The following is a 27,818-nucleotide window of genomic DNA, read 5'->3' on the forward strand; positions in this document are numbered from 1 at the left end:
AGGCGTTGACAACTTAAAAATGAATGCCGAAGGGACAGTTGTAAGTTGCATGCATTAAACAACAGGTTTTCGTCAATTTAAGACCATTCTTTTAAACCAGTGTTTCCCAACCTTGGCAACTTGAAGATATTTGGACTTCAACTCCCAGAGGTCCCCAGCCAGCGAATGCCAAATATCTTCAAGTCCAAATATCTTCAAGTTGCCAAGGTTGGGAAACACTGATCTAAACCAGGGGTCTCCAACCTTGGCAAAATGACCTATATAGCCCTACATTGAGACATCTCTCCCAGGCTTTTATAGTTTTAGGTATGGTATGCGTGTGTTGCATGGTTTTTAGATTTTTTTAAATATTAGATTTGTTTACATAACAGATACAAACATAATGTAAACCATTCCAAACTCGACTGTAGAAAATACGATTTTAGCAACTGAGTAGATGATGCATGGAACTCACTACCACACTCTGTAGTATCATCTCCTAACCCCCAAAACTTTACCCTTAGCCTATCCACTGTTGACCTCTCCCAATTCCTAGGAGGTCAGTAAAGTGCACCAGCGTGCCTCCTGTCCCCTGTCCTAATGCTTCTTTTATTTTTTACTAGCATCATGTATATATCAGTACTGCAGGCCACTAAAGCTGACTATAGATCTGAAGGTCAGCGGTTCAAATCTCATCCCCGGCTCAAGGTTGACTCAGCCTTCCATCCTTCCGAGGTGGGTCAAATGAGGACCCGGATTGTGGGGGGCAATAGGCTGGCTCTGTTAAAAAAAATGATATTGCTAACATGTTGTAAGCCGCCCTGAGTTTAAGGAGAAGGGCAACATAAAAAAAAATTGAATAAATAAATGAATATGAATATTATTATATCTAATGTTTCTTCTTATTTTTTTCTTGTTAGGAGTATCATGTATATGAATATTATTATATCTTTACATACCTCCAATAATAATAATAATAATAATAATAATAATAATAATAATAATAATAATAATAATATATTAGATTTGTATACCGCCCCTCTCTGAAGACTGTTTTGTCAAGTACAAATATGTACTTGACAAAACAAATAAACAAAGAGGTTTGAACTGCTGAGATACCAATAACCTCAGACATGGCCAAATGGACAAGAAACTTCTGCATTTCAAGGTGATGGGTTTGACTTGGGTTTGACTTAGTCTAAAACAGTGTTTTTCAACCAGTGTGCCGTGGCACACTAGTGTGCCGCGAGACATGGTCAGGTGTGCCGTGAAGCTCAGAGAGAAAGAAAGCAAGAGAGAGAGAGAAAGAAAGAAAGAGAAAGAAAGAGCGAGTGATAAAGAGAACAAGAGAGAAAGAAAGCAAGAGAGAAAGAGAACAAGAGAGAGAGAGAGAAAGAAAGTAAGAGAGAGAGAGAAAGAGAGGGAGAGAAAGAGAGAGAGAAAGACATAGAGGGATGTAGGGAGGGAGAGAGAAAGCAAAAAAGGAAGGAAGGAAGAGAAAGAAAGAGGGATGGAGAGAGAGAGAAAGAAAGAGGAAGGAAGGGAGAGAAAGAGTTAAGGAGAAAGAAATAGAGCGAAGGGGAGGAAGAGAGAGATAATTTTTTTGTCCAAACCTTTTTTTAGCCGCCCCCCCTCCCGCTCAATGTGCCCCAGGGTTTCGTAAATGTAAAAAATGTGCCGCGGCTGAAAAAAGGTTGAAAGTCACTGGTCTAAAAGACAAAGACAAATTTCTTGTGTGTCCAATCACGCTAGGCCAATAAAGAATTTTATGTCTAAAAAATTCTATGTCTAAACCTGACTTCCCATTCTTGGACCTGCAATATTAAACCGGTGAAAGGTGCACATTGTAAAGCTGTTTACTCACCTCTCTGTCGTTAGAACAGCCTCCAATCGGAAAGGGAAACAGAGTTTTACTTGGCAAAAGTAAAATAAAAAATCTTTGCAAAAGCTGTCTGTATTCTAGGACAGTGTTTCCCAACCTTGGCAACTTATTTATTTATTTTTATTTATTCATTTGTCCAATACACAAGTACATAGGAAGAAAATAGACATGTGATAATATAAATGAGGGTGAAAGTGAACTTAGAGGAGAGGATATATGAAAGGAAGAGAATATATAAGATAGGTGAAAGAAAGGAAAGACAATTGGACAGGGGACGAAAGGCACACCAGTGCCCTTATGTACTTATGCATTCGCTGGCTGGGGAATTCTGGGAGTTGAAGTCCAGATACCTTCAAGTTGCCAAGGTTGCGAAACACTGTCCTAGGAGATAGACATTCCCCCCTGCACCCAAGCCTTTTAAATTAGAATAGTGCCAATGCTAGAGTCAGGCTGGAAAGTGCATTTAAGCCAATGCTAATGTCAGGCTGGAAAACCTACGCAAAACAAATGCTTATGTCTTAAAGGTGCACATATGCATATAATATTTAAGTTTTTAAAAATCCATGCTCTGGAGCAATCCCACTACCACCAAAAAAAAAAAAATTCCTGCAAAAAAATTCCTCTCTATTATCAATTCAGCTTCTTCCATTTAATACAAGCATTCCAGGACCGCCCCGCCCCTCTCCTGTCGCTCCAAATACAATCCCCGCCTCCTTTTCCCCCCGCTCTGTGTTTTTACTGGCTACCGGCAAAAGCAGGGCGGCCCAATCGGCGCGAGAGGAGAGAGAGAGAGTAGGAAAAGGGTGGCTCGCCGGCTAGAGCGGCTTGTCGGCCGCGCTTCCGGAGAGCCGCGGGGGCCGACGGGAATCCCCGGCGATATCCCGGAAGAAGGTGGAGCCGTAGCAGGCCCTGCTTGCCGGGGTGGGGGAGGGGCGGGGCGGGGGAAGCCGAAACTCAGAGAAGGCAGGTGAGGAAGTTTGCAATGTTGACCACGTGCATGTCAATAAGGATGACGTCATGCTGGAGCGGGGGGGGTGCATGGATGTACCTGGAGGATAGAGGTACACCTGGGCACAACTGGCATGGACGGGTGGGTGCAAATGGGCACCGATGTTGTGGGAGGGAGAGGGAGGAGGGTTGCAACCGCCAGGAGCACCGCACCTTGGCTCCTCCCATCTGACCTTGGCTCCTCCCATCTGTAAAAAAATAAGAATTAAGGTTGAGCCTGGTCAATATTTTGGAGGGGAGTTCCGGGGACACCAGGCTGGACTGGGAATCGGATGGGTGGGAGGGAAGGCACCCACCCCAAAAGCCACCAAAGACAAATGAGATAGCTAAACAAAGAAACAATATGGGTGTGTGTTTGTGTGTGCAGGTTTTTTTCCCTTTGGAAATTGTGCTTGACATCTGGCAGTGGGGGAACCGAGTGTCAAAGGCTGTGTGTGTGTTATGCTGGGTGCCAAGACGAAGTGGTGGTTTTGTTTTCCATTACTACTACTACTGTTGTTATTATTATCATCATGCTTATTTATTTGTTTCTTTGTTTGAATCGAGTGTCAAGGGTGTTATGCTTGGTGCCAAGACAGAGTGGACATGAGTGATGGTTTTGTTTGTTTGGTCGTTGTTGTTGTTGTTATATCAAAAATACAACATAGCAAACAAGATCACTATGTTGGATTTTGTATTTCATCACCAGTCATGTAGTAGTTGTTGTTATTGTTGTTGTTGTTGTTATTATTGTTGTTGTTGTTATTATTATTATTATTATTATTATTATTATTAATTTGTTTCTTTGTTTGAACCGAGTGTCCAGGGTGTTATGCTGGGTGCCAAGACAGAGTGGGCTTGAGTGATGGTTTTGTTTGTTTGGTTGTTGTTGTTGTTGTTGTTGTTGTTGTTGTTGTTATTATTATTATTATTATTATATCATCAAAAATACAACATAGCAAGCAAGATCACTATGCTGCATTTTGTATTTCATCACCAGTCAGGCGCTTTCCAAGCATCTAGGACTGCGGGATGTAGCAGTTGTTGTTGTTCTTCTTCTTGTTGTTGTTGTTGTTATTATTATTATTATTATTAATTTGTTTCTTTGTTTGAACCAAATGTCAAGAGTGCTACGCTGGGTGCCAAGACAGAGTGGGCATGAGTGATGATTTTGTTTATTATTATTGTTGTTTGTTTTTTGTTTGAACCGAGTGTCGAGGGTGTTATGCTGGGTGCCAAGACAGAGTGGGCATGAGTGATGGTTTTATTTTCTATTACTGTTTTTGTTATGTTATATTTATTTATTAATTTTGTTATGTTATATTAATTTATTTTGATGGCAGAGGACAGAAAGGCCTTGGGGAACGTTAACCATGGGGTCGCGATGGGTCAGACATGATTTCACAATTAACAACAATTTATTTGATTCTTTTTTATTAGTTTTATTATTTTAAATGAGGCTTTATATTCTGTAAGCTGCCTTGAGTCGCCAAGTGAGAATAGGCGGCAATATAAATTCAATAAACAAACAAACACGCAAATAAATAAATAAATAAATAAAGATAGATAGATAGATAGATAGATAGATAGATAGATAAGACTGAGAAATATAATGGACATTATTGTTATATAATACATCTGAAATGAACTGTAATCCCATGTGTATGACTAAAGATTTATAATGGATAGAAGTTGTATTTGCTAATATTTACCTAGATGATTGTATCTGTAGTTAAACATTTCAAAATCATTTCTTTATTTAACTGGCATATGTCTAATTTTTTTACTGGTGTATTAGATTTCATCCGACCATACATGAAGTAAACAGATTCCAGGCAAAGCATGGCCATCTATAGTTGTAACATATTCCTTGCAGTAGCTAGGACCAGGTAAGAAATGAAATTTTGGTATCTGTGAAAAATATCATTATTTTAGATCTTTGAATGTCATCGGAAAAAAACAGTATTGATGTTGTTAATACAAATTTTCTCTCATGAAGGAAGTTCTTTGGTTTTTATTTGATTATTAGCTTCAGTCAAAATTCCATGACATTGTATTAAGCATGCTGTAGACCAGTGTTTCCCAACCTTGGTAACTTGAAGATATTTGGACTTCAACTCCCAGAATTCCCCAGCCAGCGAATGCAATTATACACTGAATACAGCCATTTTGGCTGCCCCGAAGCCCCGCCCCCTGCATCCCATTATTGGACAGAGAGCTCCTGGGTGCTGATGGATGACAAAATGGCCCTATGAAAAAGTGCCCGTTTTTCACCTGTTTTTTTTGCAAAACAGGATTCTAGATGGGATAATTAGAAGGCAAAACCAGCCCCATTTTTGCAAAAAATGCAGCGTTTTTGCCCATTTCTCCCCCACAAAAATGGGGTGGGGAAAGGGTCGGAGCAGCCTACAGAGAACTCCTGGGGACTTGGGGAAGGCAAAATTGCCTTCATTTTTGTGCGGGGAAAAAAACAGGCAAAAAACGGCCCATTTTTCACAAAAACGGAGGCATTTCTACCATCCCCCAACACCCAGGAGCTCCCTGAAGGCTATCAAGACCCTTTCCCCACCCCATTTATGTGTGTGTGTGTGGGGGGGGAATTGGGCAAAAACTGGGGCTGTTTTTGCCTTCTAATTACCCCATCTACCATGACTGCAGGAGGAATTCTGGGAGTTGAAGTCCAGTAGCCTTAAGGCTGTCAAGTTTGAAGACCCCTGGGTTAGGGGTGCAAGGGGTGGAAAAAAATCTTGAACACCCGGTTCTTATCTAGAAAAGTTTGTAAGTAGAGGCGTTCTTAGGTAGAGGTACCACTGTACTTGCATTTCTATTTATACTATTATTGTAAACTGCCCTGAATCCTTCGGGATTATTTTTATCTATCTATCTATCTATCTATCTATCTATCTATCTATCTATCTATCTATCTATCTATCTATCTATCTATCTATCTTTCTTTCTATCTATCTATCTATCTTTCTATATCTATCTATCTATCTTTCTACCTATCTATCTATCTATCTATCTATCTATCTATCTATCTATCTTTCTATCTATCTATCTATCTATCTATCTATCTTTCTACCTATCTATCTATCTATCTATCTATCTATCTATCTATCTATCTATCTATCTTTCTATCTATCTATCTATCTATCTATCTATCTATCTTTCTATATCTATCTTTCTATCTATCTATCTATCTATCTATCTATCTATCTATCTATCTATCTATCTATCTATCTATCTATCTATCTATCTATCTTGTCCAATACACAATACATATTGAAGAGAATAGACATGTAGTACTATATATATAAAGAAAAGGATAGAAGAAAAGATATAAAAATAGAGGAGAAGATATATGAAAGGAAGAAAAGATATATGAGATAAAGGAGAGAGAACTGGACAGGGGACGAAAGGCACACCAGTGCACTTATGCACGCCCCTTACTGACCTCTAAGGAACCTGGAGAGGTCAATCGTGGATAGTCTAAGGGAGAAATGTTGGGGGTTAGGGGTTGACACTACGGAGTCCGGTAATGAGTTCCATGCTTCGACAACTCGATTGCTAAAGTCATATTTTTTACAGCCAAGTTTGGAGCCGTTAATATTAAGTTTGAATCTGTTGCGTGCTCTTGTGCTGTTGCGGTTGAAGCTGAAGTAGTCATTGGCAGGCAGGACGTTGCAGCATATGATCTTGTGCACAATACTTAAATCATGTTCTAGGCGTCGTAGTTCTAAGCTTTCTAGATCCAGGATTGTTAGTCTATTTTCGTAGGGTGTTCTGTTTCGAGAGGAGGAGTGAAGGGCTCTTCTGGTGAAGTTTCTTTGGACGTTTTCGAGGGTGTTGATGTCCGAGATGTGGTATGAGCTGTTTTAGGCAGCATAAAAGTCGAATAAATAAATAAATTTAGACTCTTTCTCTTCCAGAGGCTCGTGCTTGCTCGTACACTCCTGTTGTTCCCTGTTCTCTTCGTCAGCCGCGCTTGCTCAACTCTTGGATTCCCACCATCACGGAACATTCCTAAAGGACTCGGAAAGCCACCAGCTCCTCTCCAGTTCACCGCAGGGCAGCGGCTGGCCTCATTTGCTCAATGGACCGGTGCGGATGTTTCGCACGTCAGCCTCTTGGCATCAGGACAAACCTCCCCCTGAGCCAAGTACTGTCAAAACAGACCCCACACCAGCCAGTTTACCAGACAAAGTCCCAGAAACCGTCAAGAGATCGCTCTGGCAGAGGGTGGTAGATGAACTGAGGCATTATTACAATGGATTCCACTTGCTTTGGATTGACACGAAAGTAGCCGCGCGGATGGTCTGGAGACTGTTACACGGGCAAATCCTCACCAGGCGGGAGAGACGAAGGGTGAGCATTGGCTGTTTATTTGGGGGGAGCGGGGCTGTTTTTTGGGGGCGCTGCCGCCTATGGCAAATTGCTTCCTCTTGAATGGACAGCATTCAGCAGCGGGTTCCTATTTGCTGGACGAAAGCAAAACAAACCTGAAATTGTTGTGGCTAGCTCTGGCCCAGCTCCTGCCCCAAGGACTGTGGATGTGGGGGAGACATCCACATGCTGCAGGCCTGTTTTGCCCCTGGTGGAATCTGATGATGAAGGCTCCTCTGACCAAGAAGACATGAGTGACAGGGTGGAGGAGAGTGTGGCAGACAGCTCAGAAGGAGATCAATTATCTAGCTCCTCCTTGGATTCAGAACAAGAGTTAATGATACAGCCACGCATGCGGAGAGCGATGCACAGGCAACAACAGCTGAGAGATTATTATCAAAGAAAATGAGGCCACCTGTGGTTGGGTGGGGCTGTGGTCATTAGTGAGGCTGCTATAAAGAGCAGCCTGTGGGTTTGGCCATTGTGGAGGATTATCTGATCGTTGTGTTTCGTGCCTGCCTTGCTGACTTAGACCTTTGTGTGCTGATTTTTCCCCGCTTTGAAACTAACCCAGAGCAAAGGGTGTTTCACTTTGTGAAAGAAGAAGGACTGTAAATTGCCTCCCAGCTGCAAGCTAAGTATCACAGAACTGATAAGGGACTTGTACCAATTACCAGTTTGTTTGGAGACGAGTGCTCTTTGCTATACCAAAAGAGGGCTTGGTTTAAGTGAATTTTCATTATAAAGAACATTGTTTTGAATTTTCAAACGTGTGTGTGTCTGAAATTTGTACCTGTGAATTTTTGGGAGGATTCTACCAGAGAGCCCGACAGAACAGAAATAAAGTGACTTGATTGCTCAGTCGATTGACGGGCTGAATAAGGGAGAGGCAGGCGTTTCGCTTTATCCGTTTCTACATTCTCGTTCATTTCTCCCATAAGAGCCGCGGTTGCGCAGTGGTAGAGTGCAGTAGTAGGGCCCAGATCAGAGACTTGAATGGGAGAGTGTGAAATGTTTACTTCTTCCTAGAGGGGCGATAACAGGAAATAATTGAAAAGCACTGGCTCAGGGCATTGTGTGAAGAGTGTCATGTTTTGGCTTGTGTTTCTTTTTCTGCAGCTGATGAGAACATCGGCAGATCTATTCCGGCTAGTCCCTTTCTTGGTGTTCGTCATAGTACCTTTCATGGAATTCCTGTTACCTGTCTTTCTTAAACTCTTTCCCGAGATGTTGCCTTCTACCTTTGAAACGGAATCGAAAAAGGTCAGTTTTTCAATTTTTTTTGGAGGGGGGTGTGCTCAATTTTTGAGTCGAACGCCTCTATCTTAGGAATTTTTTTGCCTCCGGCATGATATAAATCAACCCGTCTAGAAAAATTAATCTCAGCAAGAATTGCAGGAGGACAAGAACCCAGGATGACCTTTGTCCAAACCCTCACCGAGGTACAAAGCTCACAAATAAATTGGATGAATTTTTTTCTCCTGCTCAGACAGAGAGGATACAAGACACATAATAATAATGCATTCTGCCCCAGGCAGCAGGGAGGAAGAGTGAAATGAACAGATTAACAAAATAGGATTAGGATTAGGATGGACAAGAGAGTAGCATATATATATACCGTATATTGGGAGTATAAGACGCACCTAGATTTTAGGGGAAGGGAAAAAAATATTCGGAACCAAATGGTATAGTGGATACACTGCCATCCATCCATCCATCCATCCATCCATCCATCCATCCATCCATCCATCCATCCATCCATCCATCCATCCATCCATCCATCCATCTATCTATCTATCTATCTATCTATCTATCTACACTGCTCCAAAAAATAAAGGGGACACTTAAACAACACAATATAACTCCAAGTAAATCAAACTTCTGTGAAATCCAACTGTCCACTTAGGAAGCAACACTGATTGAAAATCAATTTCGCATGCTGTTGTGCACATTCAATACTTTGTACAGAACAAAGTATTCAATGAGAATATTTCATTCATTCAGATCTAGGATGTGTTATTTGAGTGTTCCCTTTATTTTTTTTGAGCAGTATATTTTTTAAAAAATGTTGGCTCTTTGGCTCTTCCTTTATCTTTTTTGGTGCTATTTTCTCTCTCCCTTTGTTATGCTGGGCCCTTGGCAATTAGCCCCCAGTGAGTTTGGAATGAATTTCAAACACACACACACAATCACAGGGAAAATGAAAGCAAGTTTATCGAGCAATCTTTTTAAACACAAACTCTGAGAGGAGCCAAATTTCTCTCACCCTAAAAAAGTCCTTGAATACGGGAGCTTGCCAAAACAAAAGGGCAGATGAGACGGCTCTAAATCTCCACAGCCACGCACACCAAATAATACTCAAGAGTACTTTAACTATGAAGTGTCCAAAGTACAGTAGAAGTCCTTGAATAATACGAGCTGTAGCAATGTTCTTTCAGGAGATGCTTTCTCAAAATAAACACCCACAGCTCACAATCCCCAACGCCCTTCATTTATCACCAAACACATTAACATAATTACCCCTTGAACAGGTGTGCTCACTTATCTTCCGAGACGCCTGCGCAACTGATCCCTTCCTGCCATAAGCCCGTGCACACGGGCATCCACAAGTGGGTCCTCCTCTGATTCTGATGACTCACTAATTGGAGCACTGATTGGTGGGCTGGCTGCACCCATCTCCCTGTCTGATTCCTTTCCCCCACTGTCTGTCCCTGGCTGTGAGTCAACTTCACTGCCTGATTCTACTGGCAATAAAACAGGTATCTGATAACCCGAGGATTCCCCTAAATCAGGGGTCCCCAAACTTTTTACACAGGGGGCCAGTTCACTGTCCCTTGGGCTGTTGGAGAGCCGGACTATAAAAAAACCCTATGAGCAAATCCCTATGCACACTGCACATACCTTATTTTAAAGTTAAAAACAAAATGGGAATGTACTATTTAGAGGGGGGAAGAAGTCTGAAATTCATATATGTTTATGTTTTGTTCTTAATTTTCTTTTGTTAACATCTGATTGGCTATACAATATTTTCTTGGCTTATAGAAAAATGTATAAAGAAAGAAGGAAGCACTTTGGCATAATGGCTAATAAGTTAGAAAAATAATTGGTCTTGTACTTTTTGAAGGAACATTAAGGAGGGAATTTAATTTTAAAAATGAATGTAACTGGATGACAAAATTAGAAAAAAAACTTTTGCAACTTTTTTGATGATTGATATTAGTTACTAACAAAATGCCGCATTTTATTCATGGAAAATTAGATAGTACACTGTGTTGTTTGAATGTATGTTAAGAGAAAAAAGTCCTTCCTTCCTCTGTCCCTCCATTTCTCCTTCCTTCCTTCCTTCCTTCCTTCCTTCCTTCCTTCCTCACTCACTCACTCACTCACTCCCTTCTCCTTCCTTCCTTCCTCACTCACTCACTCACTCACTCCCTTCTCCTTCCTTCCTTCCTCCCTCCCTTCCTTCTTTCCCTCCTTCCTTCTTTCATTCATTCCTCCCTTCCTTCTTTCCCTCCTTCCTTCCTTCTTTCCCTCCTTCCTTCCTTCTTTCCCTCCTTCCTTCCTTCTTTCCCTCCTTCCTTCCTTCTTTCCCTCCTTCTTTCCTTCCTTCCTTCCTTCCTCCCTTCCTTCTTTCCCTCCTCCCTCCCTTCCTTCCTTCCTTCATTCCTTCCTTCCTTCTTTCCCTCCTTCATTCCTCTCTTTCCCTTTTCTTTCTTTCTTGCTCTCTTTTCCCTGTGCTCCTGTCAATCACCGGCGGGCCGGATAAATGGCCTCAGCGGGCTGCATGCAGCCCATGGGCCGTAGTTTGGGGACCGCTGCCCTAAATCAACATCCAAATTCCTTTACGAAAGGATTCCTTACCTCTTTTCTCATTATTCTCCCCCCCCCCCCCCCAGGAAGAAAAGCAAAGGAAGAAACTGAGTGCGAAGTTGGAGCTGGCCAAATTCTTGCAGGAGACAATTGCAGAGTTGGCAAGAAGGAACAAAGCCAGCACAGGAGCAGCTACACAGCTCTTCTCTTCCTACGTTCAGAAGGTAGGTTTCCCCCAGTGAATAAGAAAGCCCTGGAGCTTGATGCTTCCCTTAAAAATGGTTGATAAGATTCAGGAGTCTCCGATAAAGATGGGACTGTTTAAATCAGAGGTCTTCAAACATGGCAACTTTAAGACTTGTGGACTTCAACTCCCAGAATTCTCCAGCCCGTGTAGCCTTAAAGTTGCCAAGTTTGAAAATCTTGGCACTTGGGTTGTGGCAGCATCCAAAACTAGCGATGGCTTTGGGGAGACCGAATTCTGGAGTCAGTGTTTATTATTATTATTATTATTATTATTATTATTATTATTATTATTATTATTATTATTATTGTTGTTGTTGTTGTTGTTGTTATTTTTTTATTAGATTTGTATTTGTTTGTTTTATTTTATTTTATATTTTATTTTATTTTATTTTATTATTTTATTATTTTATTATTTTATTTTATTTTATTTTATTTTATTATTTCCTTCCTTCCTTCCTTCCTTCCTTCCTTCCTTCCTTCCTTCCTTCCTTCCTTCCTTCCTTCCTTCCTTCCTTCCTTCCTTCCTTCTTTCTTTCTTTCTTGATTGGATTTGTATGCCGCCCCTCTCCGGAGGCTCGGAGCGGCTAACAGCAATAATAAAACAGTGTACAATAGTAATCTAACACTAAAAACGATTAAAAACCCATTAATATAAAAACCAGACATACATACATACATACCATGCATACAATTGTGAAGGCCTAGGGGGAAAGAATATCTCAGTTCCCCCATGCCTGACAGCAGAGGTGGGTTTTAAGTAGCTTACGAAAGGCAAGGAGGGTGGGGGCAATTCTAATCTCTGGGGGGAGTTGGTTCCAGAGGGCTGGGGCCGCCACAGAGAAGGCTCTTCCCCTGGGTCTCTGCAGACTCGGGGCGGCTAACAACAATGATAAACAACAACATGTAACAATCCAATTTAATAAAACAACTCAAAAACCCTTATTATAATTATCGTGCGTAGGTTCGACACAGCGGCCAACAACCCAGCACCCAGGAAATTGTGCAGTTTTCCAAACTGTTTGAGGATGAGCTGACGCTAGAACACTTGGAGCGGTCCCAGCTTGTCATCCTTTGCAAACTGCTGGAGTTACAGCCCATTGGCACCAACAACCTCCTCCGCTTCCAGCTTTTGATGAAGCTCAGATCCATCAAAGCTGACGACGAGGTAAGGAGATGCATCTTCCTTTCGCCAAGAGCTGGGGGTGGGGGAAATCAGTCCTGCAGTCTGTTGTGTATACTCCCTTTCAGCCTGAGGAATGCTCCGACTCGGAGGAGGAGGTTGAGTTAAAGCAGTGTTTCCCAACCTTGGCAACTTGAAGATTTAGAGACAGATGGCAATGTTAGTGATGACCGTGGAGCTTATGACATAGACATGAGTTCAGATGAATCAAATGGGGGAAATGGCAGATGGATTGATCCCCGTTTTAGACGCTAGCAGAGACGCTTAGAAGAAAGAGGGAGGAGATATTAGAGTTACAGAGTGAGGAATTAATTAATCAATTACCTCACGTCCGGGTGTGAACGGAAGAAGAAGCTGATTCCGTTCAATCTTGTCATCCCAAGATGGACGTGTCCACGACACCCTTTGGAGAGTAAGCTAACAAATGTGTGATTTATGACCTGCTTTTATGGCTCCTGGCTAGCACTGATTAGCCCATAAATTTTAGAATGACTTGTGGAATGTTTTGATGTTATTTCTGAGATAATTAGCTTAACTATTAAAGAGAGAAAAGAGAAAGAAAAGTACTCCATTGAAGACCTGTATACTGCACGAGTCAAAAAGAGGGTGGGGAAAATATTTACTGACCCCTCACATCCTGGACACAAATTGTTTCAACTCCTACCCTCAAAACGTCGCTACAGAGCACTGCACACCAAGACAACTAGACACAAGAACAGTTTTTTTCCGAACGCCATCACTCTACTAAACAAATAATTCCCTCAACACTGTCAGACTTTCTACTAAATCTGCACTTCTATTCTACTAGTTTTTCTGATCATTCCTTTCACCCATTTCCTCCCATGTTGACTCTATGACTGTAACTTGTTGCTTATATCTTAAGATTTTTATTAATATTGCTTCTTCATTGCTTATTTGATCCCTATGACAATCATTAAGTGTTGTACCACATGATTCTTGACAAATGTATATTTCATTTTATGTACGCTGAGAGCATATGCACCAAGACAAATTCCTTGTGTGTCCAATCACACTTGGCCAATAAAAATTCTATTCTATTCTATTCTACTGCATGAGAAGGTGTATAAATGTCTCTCACTTATACACCTTCTCATGCAGTACTTTTCTTGCTCTTTTCTCTCTTTAGTAGTTCAACTAATTATCTCAGAAACAACATCAAAGCATTCCACAAGTCATTCTAAAAAGAAGGAGAAATAAAGAAGATGTTGCATTTTTTTACAAATATATGCCTTTAGCAATCATTTATTCCAATTATTATCCGAATTAGCCTGAAACCAGAACACAGTCTAGTTATTGAATGCGCTTTCAACTGTTCTCACCAAGTTTAAGGTTCTTTCTTCATGTTAATCTGTGGTAGGGTTAGGATTAGGATGCGCAGGAAGCATGATCTCGCGAGGGGAAACGCCTGTGTGCGAGATTTTCGCGATTCCACAGAAACTTCATTTTCACTTGTCATTGGGCGCCAACAACACAAGCAAACTCCCAATTCTAGAGCAATGTTACCAATTGCAACAAGGGGACTTGTGAAAAGTACTAAACGGGAAATTTGCCGAACAAATGATATAAAGCAGTGTTTTTCAACCAGTGTGCCGTGGCACACAAGTGTGCCGCGAGACATGGTCAGGTGTGCTGCGAAGCTCAAAGAGAAAGAAAGCAAGAGAGAGAGAAAGAAAGCAAGAGAGGGAGAGAAAGAAAGCAAGAGAGAGAGAAAGAAAGCAAGAGAGAGAGAAAGAAAGCAAGAGAGGGAGAGAAAGAAAGCAAGAGAGAGAAAGAGCGAGCAAGAGAGAGAAAGAGAACAAGAGAGAGAGAAAGAAAGAGAGAGAAAATGAGAAAGAAAGAGATAGAGAGAAAGAGAGAGAAAGAAAGCAAGAGAGGGAGGGGAGGAAGAGAGAGAGAGAGATTTTTTGTCCAAACTATTTTTAGCCACCCTCCCCCCCCACTCAATGTGCCCCAGGGTTTCGCAAATGTAAAAAATGTGCCGCGGCTCAAAAAAGGTTGAAAATCACTGATATAAAGAAATAAGGTAGGAGAAAGCAGATTAATAACAAGGCAGATATCGCAAGAGGAAAAATAAAGGCTTTTAAGCTAATTAATTAGCCTGTCCAAGGATTCTCTGAGATTGATTTAGTATTGTTAGGCTGAGCCAGCCTGTGAATTTTGATTGTGTTTCTTCCCTTGACATCTATGACCACAAATGCAGTTTATAAGTTTTTCGTTAATTTATTTGATGTGCTTATCTTGAGATGATTGGAACTAGGCTCCTAACCAACAGGATGTTGTTAATCTCTCATCTGCCTTTGAACCAGATGTTTGCTTACAACAAAATATCACAATTTGTGTCTTCTAAGCTTGGCTGCAAATGTGCAGATTTAATGAAGCAAAGCTATGTTTTGCAATTTAATTTTTTTTGTTGTTGTTAAAAAGAAAGCTGTCTTTAAATTCTGGCCAAGCTGTCTTAAGAGAATGAGGTTGGGTAAATTTTGCATGTTATTGGCAAGAACAGGTTAAAGTGGTACCTCTACTTAGGAACTTAATTCGTTCCGTGATCAGGTCCTTAAGTAGAAAAGTCTGTAAGAAGAAGCAATTTTTCCCATAGGAATTAATGTAAAAGCAAATAATGTGTGCGATTGGTGAAACCACAGGGAAGGTGGAGGCCCTGTTTCCTCCTAGGAGATTCCTAGAGAGGCCCCACAGAGGCTTCTCCCCACCTTTTCCAGTCCTGTTTCCTCCCAGGAGATTCCTAGAGAGGCCCCACGGAGGCTTCTCCCTGCCTTTTCCGGTTACAGTTTCGGAGGCTCTGGTTTATAAGTGGAAAATGGTTCGTGAGAAGAGGCCAAAAAACCTTGAACACCCAGGTTCTTATCTAGAAAAGTTCGTAAGTAGAGGCATTCTTAGGTAGAGGTACCACTGTATTTAGATCCCTTTTAAAACGGCAGTAGCCTGAATGAGATGGGAGCCTTGATTTTGTTAAATGATCTACCTGAGGCTGGCAATTTTTGCTCTTTTCTTGCTTGTAGATGATAGCCAAGGAAGGTGTGAATGGCTTGAGTGTGTCTGAGCTGCAGAGCGCCTGCAGAGCCAGAGGAATGAGGTCGTTGGGCCTTACGGAGGACCAGCTCAAAGAGCAACTCAACCAGGTAACTTTAAAAATTTTTTTTTAATTTTCTTACAGATTTTTTAAAATTTATTTTTATAGTAATAATAGAACATTCACACAACAAGTAACAATGTGCTCAATGCTCAAAGCGCCCATCACCCAACATCATTCATACCCCTCCACCAAGATGAGGACATTATTTTCTATATACCATTTTAACTCAGGAGCAATACCGTGTTTCCCCGAAAATAAGACACTGTCTTATATTAATTTTTGCTCCAAAAGTTGTGCTACGTCTTATTTTCGGGGGGTGCCTTATATTTCTCAAATAAGACAAATTCACAGGCAGAAAAGCTGACACCCTGAAAGAAAGTGTACCGTACTGTACACTGATTATGGTACGGTACCTGTCAGTATGGCACCCCCACACACAAACAACGGCACTTATATGGTACAACAGTATACTCCCGCTAGAGGAACTACAGTCTACGCACTGTAGTGGAGACTGTAATGGCGGTGAGACAGCAGCAGACTGTGTCTGCTGTACTGGACGGTACAAAGCGATGGAAGGGGCCAGCAGGGGACGCCACATTATTACAGTACCGCTATGAACAGCTTTGAATGGTACCGTATGTTTTTCCACCGTACCATATGTAAACTTGACTACGCCTTATTTTCGGGGGGTGCCTTATATTAGCAAATTCTGCAAAACCTCTGACATGCCTTACTTTCGGGGTACGTCTTATTTTCGGGGAAACGGTATATCTATTTACATATTACAAAGTGATTCTAATTTATTCTTCGTACCTTGGTCTCGAATTCTACTGACCACATGTCCTCTTACATTACTATTATTATTATTATTATTATTATTAATTAGATTTGTATGCCGCCCCTCTCCGAGGGCTCGGAGCGACTCACAACAAGAAAAAACAACAATACAAATCCAATATTTAAAAAACAGTTTAAAAAACTTGTCCTATCAGTTCCCACAGATTAGTTCCATTGGCCGAATTCATCCTCTTATCCATAATGTCAAACTGAATATGATCCACCATCTACCGATACCAATTTTGCATTGTCCATTTTGTCGCATCCTTCCAGCCTAGGGACTATTACCGCCTGAGCGCTTACTATCGCCGCTTCTTTTATTTCTCTAAATTCTCCCATCTCGTTCCTTTCGACTAATACCGCCATTTCCTTTGTACGAACCAGATAACTTAGGGACGAGGGAGGGAAGGGAATTGAATCCAAATATCCAAAGGTATCTGACTGTTTCATCGTCCATCAAAACACACCGTTGGAACGAACTTAATTTAATCAATAAACCTCCGCTAATGAACTGGCTTAGCAGCGGGAGACACACAAACAAATCCAAACGCAATTCTTTTTTGCAAAAAGTCGGTTGCTAATTAATCTTCATTAGTAGCTGGCATAAGTACAATCAGTCTTAACTCAAAGCAGAATGCGTGCAGAATGCAGCTGCGAGAGCAGTCATGGGCTTTCCCAAATATGCCCATGTTACACCAACACTCCGCATTGGTTGCCGATCAGTTTCCGGTCACAATTCAAAGTGTTGGTTATGACCTATAAAGCCCTTCATGGCACCGGACCAGATTATCTCAGGGACCGCCTTCTGCTGCACGAATCCCAGCGACCAGTTAGGTCCCACAGAGTGGGTCTTCTCCGGGTCCCGTCATCTAAACAATGTCGCTTGGCGGAACCCAGGGGAAGAGCCTTCTCTGTGGCAGCCCCGGCCCTCTGGAACCAACTCCCCCAAGAGATTAGAATTGCCCCCACCCTCCTTGCCTTTCGTAAGCTACTTAAAACCCACCTCTGCCGCCAGGCATGGGGGAATTAAGCTTCCTTTTCCCCCTAGGCCTTTACAATTTTATGCATGGTATGTTTGTATGTATGTTTGGTTTTTATATTAAGGGGTTTTTAATTCGCTTTTAGTATTGGATTATTATTGTACACTGTTTTATGATTGCTGTTAGCCGCCCCAAGTCTTCGGAAAGGGGTGGCATATAAATCAAATAAGTAAGTAAGTAAGTAAGTAAGTAAGTAAGTAAGTAAGTAAGTAAGTAAGTAAGTAAGTAAGTAAGTACGGAAGGAAGGAAGGAAGGAAGGAAGGAAGGAAGAAAGAAAGAAAGAAAGAAAGAAAGAAAGAAAGAAAGAAAGAAAGAAAGAAAGAAAGAAAGAAAGAAAGAAAGAAAGAAAGAAAGAAAGAACTGGCTTAGCAGCCAAGACACACAAACAAATCCAAAAGCAATTCTTTTTTGCAAAAAGTCGGTTGCTAATTAATCTTCATTAGTAGCTGGCATACCTTCAGTCAATCTTAACTCAAAGCAATGCAATTAGTTCTTGCTATGTCATGTAGTGTCCAAAGGCTTGGCAACACGCCCAGAAGTTTTCCTCGATAAGCAACCCAAGGCAGAAACACAGGGTAGAGATTTCCACGAGACAATTACCACTCGACAAGACACGACATGAGTCTTTCAACTGCCTCTACTGTTCTTAAGTAGAGTAGACTCAGTGTTTCCCAAACATTTGACATATGTGTACCCCTTTTATAATTTTCGTAATGCTTAGTACCCCTCGTCAAAAACAATGGATGTATTTTAATAACAATCATCATCATCAACAACAACAATCAATTTTATTTTATTAGTCAATTATTTTTTATTATTATTATTATTTATTAGATTTGTATGCCGCCCCTCTCCGTGGACTCGGGGCGGCTAACAACAGTGACAAAAAACAGAATGTAAAAATCCAATACTACAACAGCTAAAAACCCTTGTTATAAAACCAATCATACATACAAACGTACCATGCATACATTGTAGAAGCCTGGGGGAAAGATTATCTTAATTCCCCCATGCCTGACGGCAGAGGTGGGTTTTGAGGAGCTTACGAAAGGCAAGGAGGGTGGGGGCTATTCTAATCTCTGGGGGGAGTTGGTTCCAGAGGATCAGGGCCGCCACAGAGAAGGCTCCTCCCCTGGGCCCCGCCAACCGACATTGTTTAGTTGACAGGACCTGGAGAAGGCCCACTCTGTGGGACCTAATTGGTCGCTGGGATTCGTGCGGCAGAAGGCGGTCTCGTAGGTACCCTGGTCCGGTGCCATGAAGGGCTTTATAGGTCATAACCAACACTTTGAATTGTGACCGGAAACTGATCGCCAAGCAATGCAGACTGCGGAGTGTTGGTGTGACATGGGCATACCTAGGGAAGCCCATGATTGCTCTCGCAGCTGCATTCATAGAAACATAGAAACATAGAAGACTGACGGCAGAAAAAGACCCCATGGTCCATCTAATCTGCCCTTTTACTATTTCCTGTATTTTATCTTATCTTTATCTTGTTTATCCCAGGCATGTTTAAATTCAGTTACTGTGGATTTACCAACCACGTCTGCTGGAAGTTTGTTCCAAGGATCTACTACTCTTTCAGTAAAATAATACTTTCTCATGTTGCCTTTGATCTTTCCCCCAACTAACTTCAGATTGTGTCCCCTTGTTCTTGTGTTCACTTTCCTGTTAAAAACACTTCCCTCCTGAACCCTATTTAACCCTCTGCACGATCTGAAGTTTCCGAACACTTTTCAAAGGTAGCCCCATGTAGAGAGCGTTACAGTAGTCGAACATCAAGGTGATGAGGGCATGAGTGACTGTGAGCAGTGACTCCCGGTCCAAATAGGGCCGCAACTGGTGCACCAGGCAAACCTGGGCAAACGCCCCCCTCGCCACAGCTGAGAGATGTTTTTCTAATGTGAGCTGTGGATCGAGGAGGACGCCCAAGTTGCGGACCCTCTCTGAGGGGGTCAATGATTCCCCCCCCAGGGTAATGGATGGACAGATGGGATTGTCCTTGGGAGGCAAAACCCACAGCCACTCCGTCTTATCCGGGTTGAGTTTGAGTCTGTTGACACCCATCCAGGCCCCAACAGCCTCCAGGCACTGGCACATCACTTCCACTGCTTCACTGACTGGACAAGGGGTGGAGATGTAAAGCTGGGTATCATCTGCATATTGATGATACCTCACCCCATGCCCTTGGATGATCTCACCCAATCGACCATATCAAAGCAAAAATAGTGACCACATCGGTCGTCATAAAACTGCGACTGGTTAAAATACAATAAAATTGGATAAAATAAAAGGAATTTGGATAAATAAGTTAAAATGCAGTACCATATGCTAAAATTGAGTAGTAAAATGTGAGAATATAACTTATGCAAAGGATTATATTAAACAAATGTAAGGTACTGATATAAAATATTCTTAAGTGAATTCATCTCCTTTGCATGCCACCCCAATATTAATAACAAGCAAAATATATTTATTTTTTCTTTTCTTTTTTTGGTACATGCACAAAATAGTAATAAACGAAAAATAAAATTATTCATAATAAAATATAAATAAAAGTTAGATTATAAATAACATTTATTTGGATCAATGAGAAGGATGAAATTGTTTGTGCTGAGATGATAGTGACATTGTCTAGTTCATTGTTTCCCAACCTTGGCAACTTGAAGACATTTGGACTTCAACTCCCAGAATTCCCCAGCCAGCGAATGTTGGCTGGGGAATTCTGGGAGTTGAAGTCCAGATATCTCCAAGTTGCCAAGGTTGGGAAACACTAATCTAGTTGATGGGACCTGGAGAAAGCTGAATATGTGGGACCTGACCGGTCACTGGGACTCCTGCGACAGACGGCGGTCCTGCAAGTAATCTGATCCGACGCCATGTAGGGCTTTATAGGTCACAACCAACACTTTGAATTGTGTCTGGGTTTATATCTTCAATCTGGGGAGACTCCTCCATTCACCTCGATGGTTCCTTTTCAAAGCACCTTTGGGAAAGGCCTTGCGAACACAGCATAATCTACTTTCCAATTTCAGTGTATCAAGAATTTTCTGGTCTCATGTGGCAGTCAGAGCATCAAATTGGTGCCAAATATAAAGGAAGGTTCTTGCTAGAGCAAAATTGTTATGCCGGGCTCTTCGCTAATAGCCCCCAGTGAATTAGGAATGCAAATTCAAACACACGCGCACCGGCACAGAAGAAATGAAAATAGTTTATCCAAAACGGTTTTGAAAGCACACACTTTAAGAAGAGCCAAATTTCTCTCACCCAGATAAACAAAAGAGCAATTAAGGCAGCTGTGAACCCTCACAGCTGTTCTGTCCGGCTCTCTGGTAGAATCCTCCCAAAAATGCACAGGTACAAATTTCAGACACACACATGTTTGAAAATTCAAAACAATGTTCTTTATAATGAAAATTCACTTAGACCAAGCCCTCTTTTGGTATAAGCAAAGAGCACTCCTCTCCAAACAAACTGGTAATTTGTACAAGTCCCTTATCAGTTCTGAGATACTTAGCTTGCAGCTGGGAGGCAATTCACAGTCCTTCTTCTTCCACAAAGTGAAACACACTTTGCCCTGGTTTAGTTTCAAAGCGGGGAAAAATCAGCACACAAAAGGTCAAAGTTAGTAAAGCAGTCACGAAACACAAGGATCAGATAATCCTCCACAATGGCCAAACCCACAGGCTGCTATTTATAGCAGCCTCACTAATGACCACAGCCCCACCCAACCACAGGTGGCCTCATTTTCTTTGATAATAATCTCTCAGTTGTTGTTGCCTATGCATCGGTCTCCGCATGTGTGGCTGTATCATTAACTCTTGTTCCGAATCCAAGGAGGAGCTAGATAATTGATCTCCTTCTGAGCTGTCTGCCACACTCTCCTCCTCCCTGTCATTCATGTCTTCTTGGTCAGAGGAGCCTTCATCAGCAGATTCCACCGGGGGGGGGGGGGCAAAACAGGCCTGCAGCATGTGGATGTCTCCCCCACATCTACAGTCCTTGGGGCAGGAGCAGGGCCAGAGCTAAACACAACAACAGCCACCCCCTACTATGAGTCCCCAAGAGTTAGTTAACTGTGAAGTGTCCAAAAAGTCAGTAGAAGCCCTGGAATAATCCAAACATTAGCAGTGGTCTTTCTCCAAACGGATAAACGCCCACACACACACTCCCCAACGCCCGTAATTTATCACCAAATACATGCCTCAGCAACAGGCGTTCTCCCTTATCTTTGACAATACCTGCGCAGCTGGTCCCTTCTTACCATGAGCCTGCGCATACGGGCATCCACCAGCAGATCCTCCTCCGAGTCTGACGTCTCACTAATAGGAGCATTAACTGATGGGCTGGCTGCACCCATCTCTCTGTCTGATTCCCCTCCCCCACTGTCTGTCCTTGGCAATGAATCGTCACTATCTCTGTGAACCTGAGAATTCCCTTGAAGCAGAGCCAACCACAACAAAAATGAGGGGGGCGGGTTTCTCCCCCTTTGTAAGTGGAAGGTGGAAGTTTCAGATTTGCAAAAGTTTTATATTTTCCCAAGAAATTGCTCTGAACCATCTTTTCTCCTCGTCTCTGCTGTACAGTGGCTGGATTTGAATCTCAAGGAAAAAGTCCCACCTTCTTTGCTGCTGCTCTCTCGTGCCTTGTACTTGACGGACGTGAGTCCCAAACCGATGGTGATGAATCCAACTAAGGTGAGCAGGTCTTGTAGCAATGACTGTCGGGGAAGCTGGTGGGGAGAGCAGGACTTGGAAGGAAGGGTTAGCAGCTTCTCCTCGTTTGGCCTTAAAAGAGCTATGGTGGCGCAGTGGTTGGAATGTAGCATTGCGGGCTGACTGCCCACTGCCAGTTCGATTCTGACCGGCTCAAAGTTGACTCAGCCTTCCATCCTTCCAAGGTCGGTAAAATGAGGACCCAGATTGTTGGCGTCAATATGCTGACTCTGTAATTCACTTAGAGAAGGCTGTAAAGCACTATGAAGCAGTATATAAGTCTAAGTGCTATTGCTATTCCCTTTCCTTTCCTCCCTCCCTCCTCTCCTTCCCTCTGCCCACTGCCAGTAGTTCGATCCTGACTGGCCGAAGGTTGACTCAGCCTTCTGTCCTTCTGAGGTGGGTAAAATGAGGACCCAGATTGTTGGCGGCAATATGTTGACTCTGTAAACAGCTTAGAGAGGGCTGTAAAGCACCGTGAAGCGGTATATAAGTCTAAGTGGTATTGCTATTGTCCTTCCTTCCTTCCTTCCTTCCTTCCTTCCTTCCTTCCTTCCTTCCTTCCTTCCTTCCTTCCTTCCTTCCTTCCTTCCTTCCTTCCTTCCTTCCTTCCTTCCTTCCTTCCTCCCTCCCTCCCTCCCTCCCTCCCTCCCTCCCTCCCTCCCTTGCTTCCTTGCTTGCTTCCCTCCTTGCTTGCTTCCCTCCTTCCTTGCTTCCTTCCTTCCTCCCTCCCTCCCTCCCCCCCTCCCTCCCCCCTCCCTCCCCTCCCTCCCCTCCCTCCCTCTGCCCACTGCCAGTAGTTCGATCCTGACTGGCTGAAGGTTGACTCATCCTTCTATCCTTCCGAGGTGGGTCAAATGAGGACCCAGATTGTTGGTGATTACTGATACTTTTTTTTTTTTAAACCTTTTCTTGAATGAACAACACATGAATTGTACCCACAGAATTCCTGTCCTTGCTAAGTGTTTAACTACAGCGTCTTCCATTCGAGCTTTGTTGATAACTTAAGAAGGCTAAAGAAAAATCACAACGCTTTCTAACCACACCTGTGCTACATTGTGCTTTTGTGTCGTCTGGGTTTGTCTTAACCCAGGTCTGTCATTTGTTCTTTAGCCCCTGAACAGTGAGGATGCCGAAATGGACGACGACGACGATGATGAAGAAGAAGAACAGAAGACCTCGTTGGATTCTGCCGCCACGGTGCAGGAAAGGAAGGTGAGAATTGCGGGTGTGTGTTTGCAGCTGTGCCAATTTTGGTATTCTCCGAGCTTGGTTGTCTGCTTGGAGACATTTCATTACCCATCTAGGTAGCATCATCAGTGCTAGAGAATGTGGTGTCTCTTATTTATTTATTTATTTATTTATTTATTTATTTATTTATTTATTTATTTATTTATTTATATATATATATATATATATATATATATATATATATATATATAATTTATTATTTATTTTTTTATTTTTTAATTTATTTACTTATTTACTTATTTACTTATTTACTTATTTACTTACTTATTTACTTACTTATTTACTTATTTATTTATTTATTTATTTATTTATTTATTAGATTTGTATGCCGCCCCTTTCCGTAGACTCGGGGAGGCTCACAACACAATAAAAACAGTTTATAACAAATCTAATAATTTACAATATAAAATATTAAAAAGCCCCATTATTAAACAGACATACACACAAGCATACCATACATAAATTGTATAGGCCCGGGGGAGATATCTCAGTTCCCCCATGCCTGATGACAAAGGTGGGTTTTAAGGAGTTTGCGAAAGGCGAGGAGGGTAGGGGCAGTTCTAATCTCTGGGGGGAGCTGGTTCCAGAGAGTCGGGGCCGCCACAGAGAAGGCTCTTCCCCTGGGGCCCGCCAACCGACATTGCTTAGTTGACGGGACCCAGAGAAGGCCAACTCTGTGGGACCTAATCGGTCGCTGGGATTCGTGCGGCAGAAGGCAGTCTCGGAGATATTCTGGTCCGATGCCATGAAGGGCATCTTCTCTGTTTATAATAGCTTATCCTGCCAGTGTTGGTGGGAGTGTGATCCCCCCCCCGCTAGTTGTTGTTGTTATTATTATTATTATTAATTTATTTATTAGATTTGTATGCTGCCCCTCTCCATAGACTCGTTCCTTGATGGATAAGGTGGATAGAGAAAAATTCTTTTCTCTATCACACAATACTAGGACAAGGGGGCCCTCCCTGAAGCTCATAGGGAAGAAAGTGAGGACAAATCAAGGGAAATATTTCTTCACCCAGAGGGTCTTTAGTTTATGGAATTCCCTTCCAGAAGAGGTCGTGACAACTGTCAGCCTTGATAGCTTCAAGGCAGGATTAGACAGATTAATGGATGCTAAGCATATAGATGGTTATTGAAACGGATGTCCATGTGCCACCTCTATGTTGGTTGAGGCATCAGGAAGGACTTCATGAACTCAATCTGTATAGTCTGGAGGACAGAAGGAAAAGGGGGGACATGATCGAAACATTTAAATATGTTAAAGGGTTAAATAAGGTCCAGGAGGGAAGTGTTTTTAATAGAAAAGTGAACACAAGAACAAGGGGACACAATCTGAAGTTAGTTGGGGGAAAGATCAGAAGCAACATGAGAAAATATTATTTTATTGAAAGAGTAGTAGATGCTTGGAACAAACTTCCAGCAGACGTGGTTGGTAAATCCACAGTAACTGAATTTAAACATGCCTGGGATGAACATATATCCATCCTAAGATAAAATACAGGAAATAGTATAAGGGCAGACTAGGTGGACCATGAGGTCCCTTTCTGCCGTCAGTCTTCTATGTTTCTATCACTGCTCTATCGAGTTTGGTTGATGTCATTTCCTCTTTCCCTCTACTTTGAAGAATGAAGAATTTACATTGCCTCCAAAAGACAAATTGCCAGTTCCTGAAATGTCAGTCAAGCCTCCTGGGGGAGAGGTGAGTTTTATGTTTGGACCCCTAGTTTGCAAAACCAAAAACCAGGCAGAATCTACATCCCTTTCTATCTACTCGAATGCCTTTTGTTCTGGAGAGCAAGCAACTGCCACTGCGTTGCGTTCCAGAACAGTACATTTATTTAGTGACCATGAAAGTGACTTGTGATGGTTTCCACCCATCCATTGCTGCAAAATTCAGCATTAGCTGCAGATGGAATAGAATAAATTTACAGAAACGGAATCGTACTACTTCGATAATTAACATCTAAGATAGCCTGGATTCTTCGTTAAACAAGCTATGATTAAGACAGAGTTTTGCATTCTTTTTTCCAAAAATGCAACATAATATTATATAGACCAGTGGTTCTCAACCTTTCTAATGCCGCGGCTCCTTAATACAGTTCCTCACATTGTGGTGACCCCCAACCATAAGTCTAACCCCAATTCTCCCAACAGAGCTTTAAGCTGATTGGCCAGAAGGTCAGAGGGACTCCCCCACTGTAAATGCCTGATTGGTCGGATTGTAAAGATATGTTTTGTATTGTCCATTTTGTTGCATTCTTCCAACTATTGCCGCTTGGGCTGCTTCCTTAATTTCTCTGAAATCACCCATATCCCTCCTCGTTACTAATACCGCCATCTCCATTTTGTTCCTTCCTTTTTAAAAGACTAAAATACAAGCATCTCGGAGCAGCAAAGCCAGTGCCAACGGCGTCTAACGGCTTCCCCATAAAAGAACTGGACCCTCAGGGAGCAAAAAGAACAGAAACCCGGAAGCACTACCTTTACAACTTGCAAAAACGTCGGCTGATTCCATCGCCCATCTCCTTCGCAAATCCCAGACTTGCGAAATCCCAATTCTCTGGATTTAATGAACATCTTTATCTCAGCTAGGTGAAAACTCACTTTGCATCCCAGGGCGAAGAATTTTGCATCAGTGAGAGACATCTACGCAACTTATTTTCTTTTGTAAATAATGTACATAAATCTGCAGATTTAAGATGCAGTTTGTAACTTAAAAAACGGTTCCCGCGTAGGTTTATAAATTTCTTTTAAAACTCATTTGCGGTTAATTTAAATTTTGTAAGAAGGGCTCTCCTGCCCTAACCCTGAGCCCTTTTTTTTCTAAAATAAATTGTAGAAATTGTAGAAAAGTGGTTTTCCCAGGAGACTTGATTTGATTGACAGCCTGGTTCTATAAAAAAGACCTGCTTAAAAGTAGGTCGGGGAGTAGGCCCTTACAAATGACCTTGCAAAAAATTGCAGCCCCTTCTCAAAGTCCAACAAGAAGAATGAAAGGTGAATGGAAGATGGACAGTATTTTCCTCTTAGTACGCGTGTAAAATGGAAACCATTTGTAGTCCAGATGGTTCCTTCCTATAATACATATCTAGCATTATCCCTCATTTTTTACCCATTGGTGAAAAGACCGCACACTCCAGGGTGTCTTTTTCCTGTTGTTTCAAAAGGAGCAAATGTTACACAAAACACATAGAATTGGACCACAAATCTATTTAAATAGAGCGAGGATCAATTGCAGTATGGATTCAGTTATCAATAACTCGCTCAGGCAGATGCGATCAATAATCTGAATATTTGTAATTTTATTGTCTTTGTTAATTAAATTGTGGGTGTTGGATTAACCTGTCACTGGTGTCTGTCTGAATTGGGGGGTTGTAAAAAGAAGATTGTGGAAGAACTTTCGGTCGGGCCGTATTAGGAAAATGCCTGTAGTTTTTCTAGCAGTTCTGCCTATCCTTAAACACAAGCTTAAGATACTATGACACACAAAAAAATGATAATTTTACCGTGCTTTGCTAATTGCTCTGTATAATATTAGCAACAAGGCAGCTTTTAGCTGAGTTTTAAATAATTGACTTGAGGATTACATTCATAACACAAGACAAACCATCAGAGAATCATTTTAATCTTAACTCCATACATTTGTCCCCGAAATATACATTTATAATCGATTTATACGTAGTCTTCAATTTACAACAGCACTGAAAAAAAGTGATTTAGGACCAATATTCACACTTATGACCTTTGCACCATATCTCTCTCTCTCTCTCTCTCTCTCTCTCTCTCTCTCTCTCTGTCTGTCTATCTATCTATCTATCTATCTATCTATCTATCTATCTATCTATCTATCTATCTATCTAATCTATCTAATCTATCTATCTATCATCTATCTATCAGCTTATCTACCTACCTACCTACCTATATCTATGTATCTATCTATGTATCTATCTGTCTGTCTATCTATCTATCTATCTATCTATCTATCTATCTATCTATCTATCTATCTATCATCTATCTATCTCTATCTATCCATCTATCATCTCTATCTATCCATCTATCATCTCTATCTATCTATCTATCTATCTATCTATCTATCTATCTATCTATCTATCTATCTATCTATCTATCATCTATCTATCTATCTATCTATTTATTGGATTTCTATGCCGCTCCTCTTCAGGGACTCACAACATATAAAATATACAGTAAACTATCAGAGCTGCACTTTCGGAAGCTAGCCAGCCCAAGCAGCAAACCAGCCCAACCAGCTAAACAACCCAACCAGCCAGCCACAGACCAGTAAATATGAAGTCTTCAATGAAACACAGCAGCAGTAGGAAGTCTTGGAAAAATATATTTACTTCTGATTTACACTACTACTGTATACTATCTTTAC

At 41.7% G+C, this 27,818-nt stretch overlaps 1 protein-coding gene across 3 annotated transcripts; it reads left to right on the forward strand.

Moving 5' to 3' along the window:
- Window positions 1-2,711: 2,711 nt before the first annotated feature.
- On the forward strand, window positions 2,712-26,768 carry LETM2 (leucine zipper and EF-hand containing transmembrane protein 2). 3 transcript variants are annotated; one of them, XM_070765644.1, is made up of 11 exons: window positions 2,712-2,828; window positions 4,647-4,737; window positions 6,778-7,213; window positions 8,351-8,494; window positions 11,128-11,265; window positions 12,249-12,452; window positions 15,506-15,625; window positions 22,043-22,153; window positions 23,285-23,386; window positions 25,047-25,121; window positions 25,789-26,768. In XM_070765644.1, the coding sequence occupies exons 2-11, from the start codon at window positions 4,691-4,693 to the stop codon at window positions 25,837-25,839; spliced, it is 1,428 nt and encodes a 475-aa protein (XP_070621745.1). In that variant the 5' UTR covers window positions 2,712-2,828; window positions 4,647-4,690; the 3' UTR covers window positions 25,840-26,768. The 3 variants fall into 3 exon arrangements, with proteins under 3 accessions (XP_070621745.1, XP_070621747.1, XP_070621746.1); XM_070765646.1 differs by having other exon boundaries at window positions 2,821-2,922; XM_070765645.1 differs by lacking the exon at window positions 2,712-2,828 and adding an exon at window positions 2,946-3,216.
- Window positions 26,769-27,818: the final 1,050 nt, after the last annotated feature.

The sequence above is a fragment of the Erythrolamprus reginae genome, chromosome 12, assembly GCF_031021105.1.
Source record: "Erythrolamprus reginae isolate rEryReg1 chromosome 12, rEryReg1.hap1, whole genome shotgun sequence".
Taxonomy (NCBI): domain Eukaryota; kingdom Metazoa; phylum Chordata; class Lepidosauria; order Squamata; family Dipsadidae; genus Erythrolamprus; species Erythrolamprus reginae.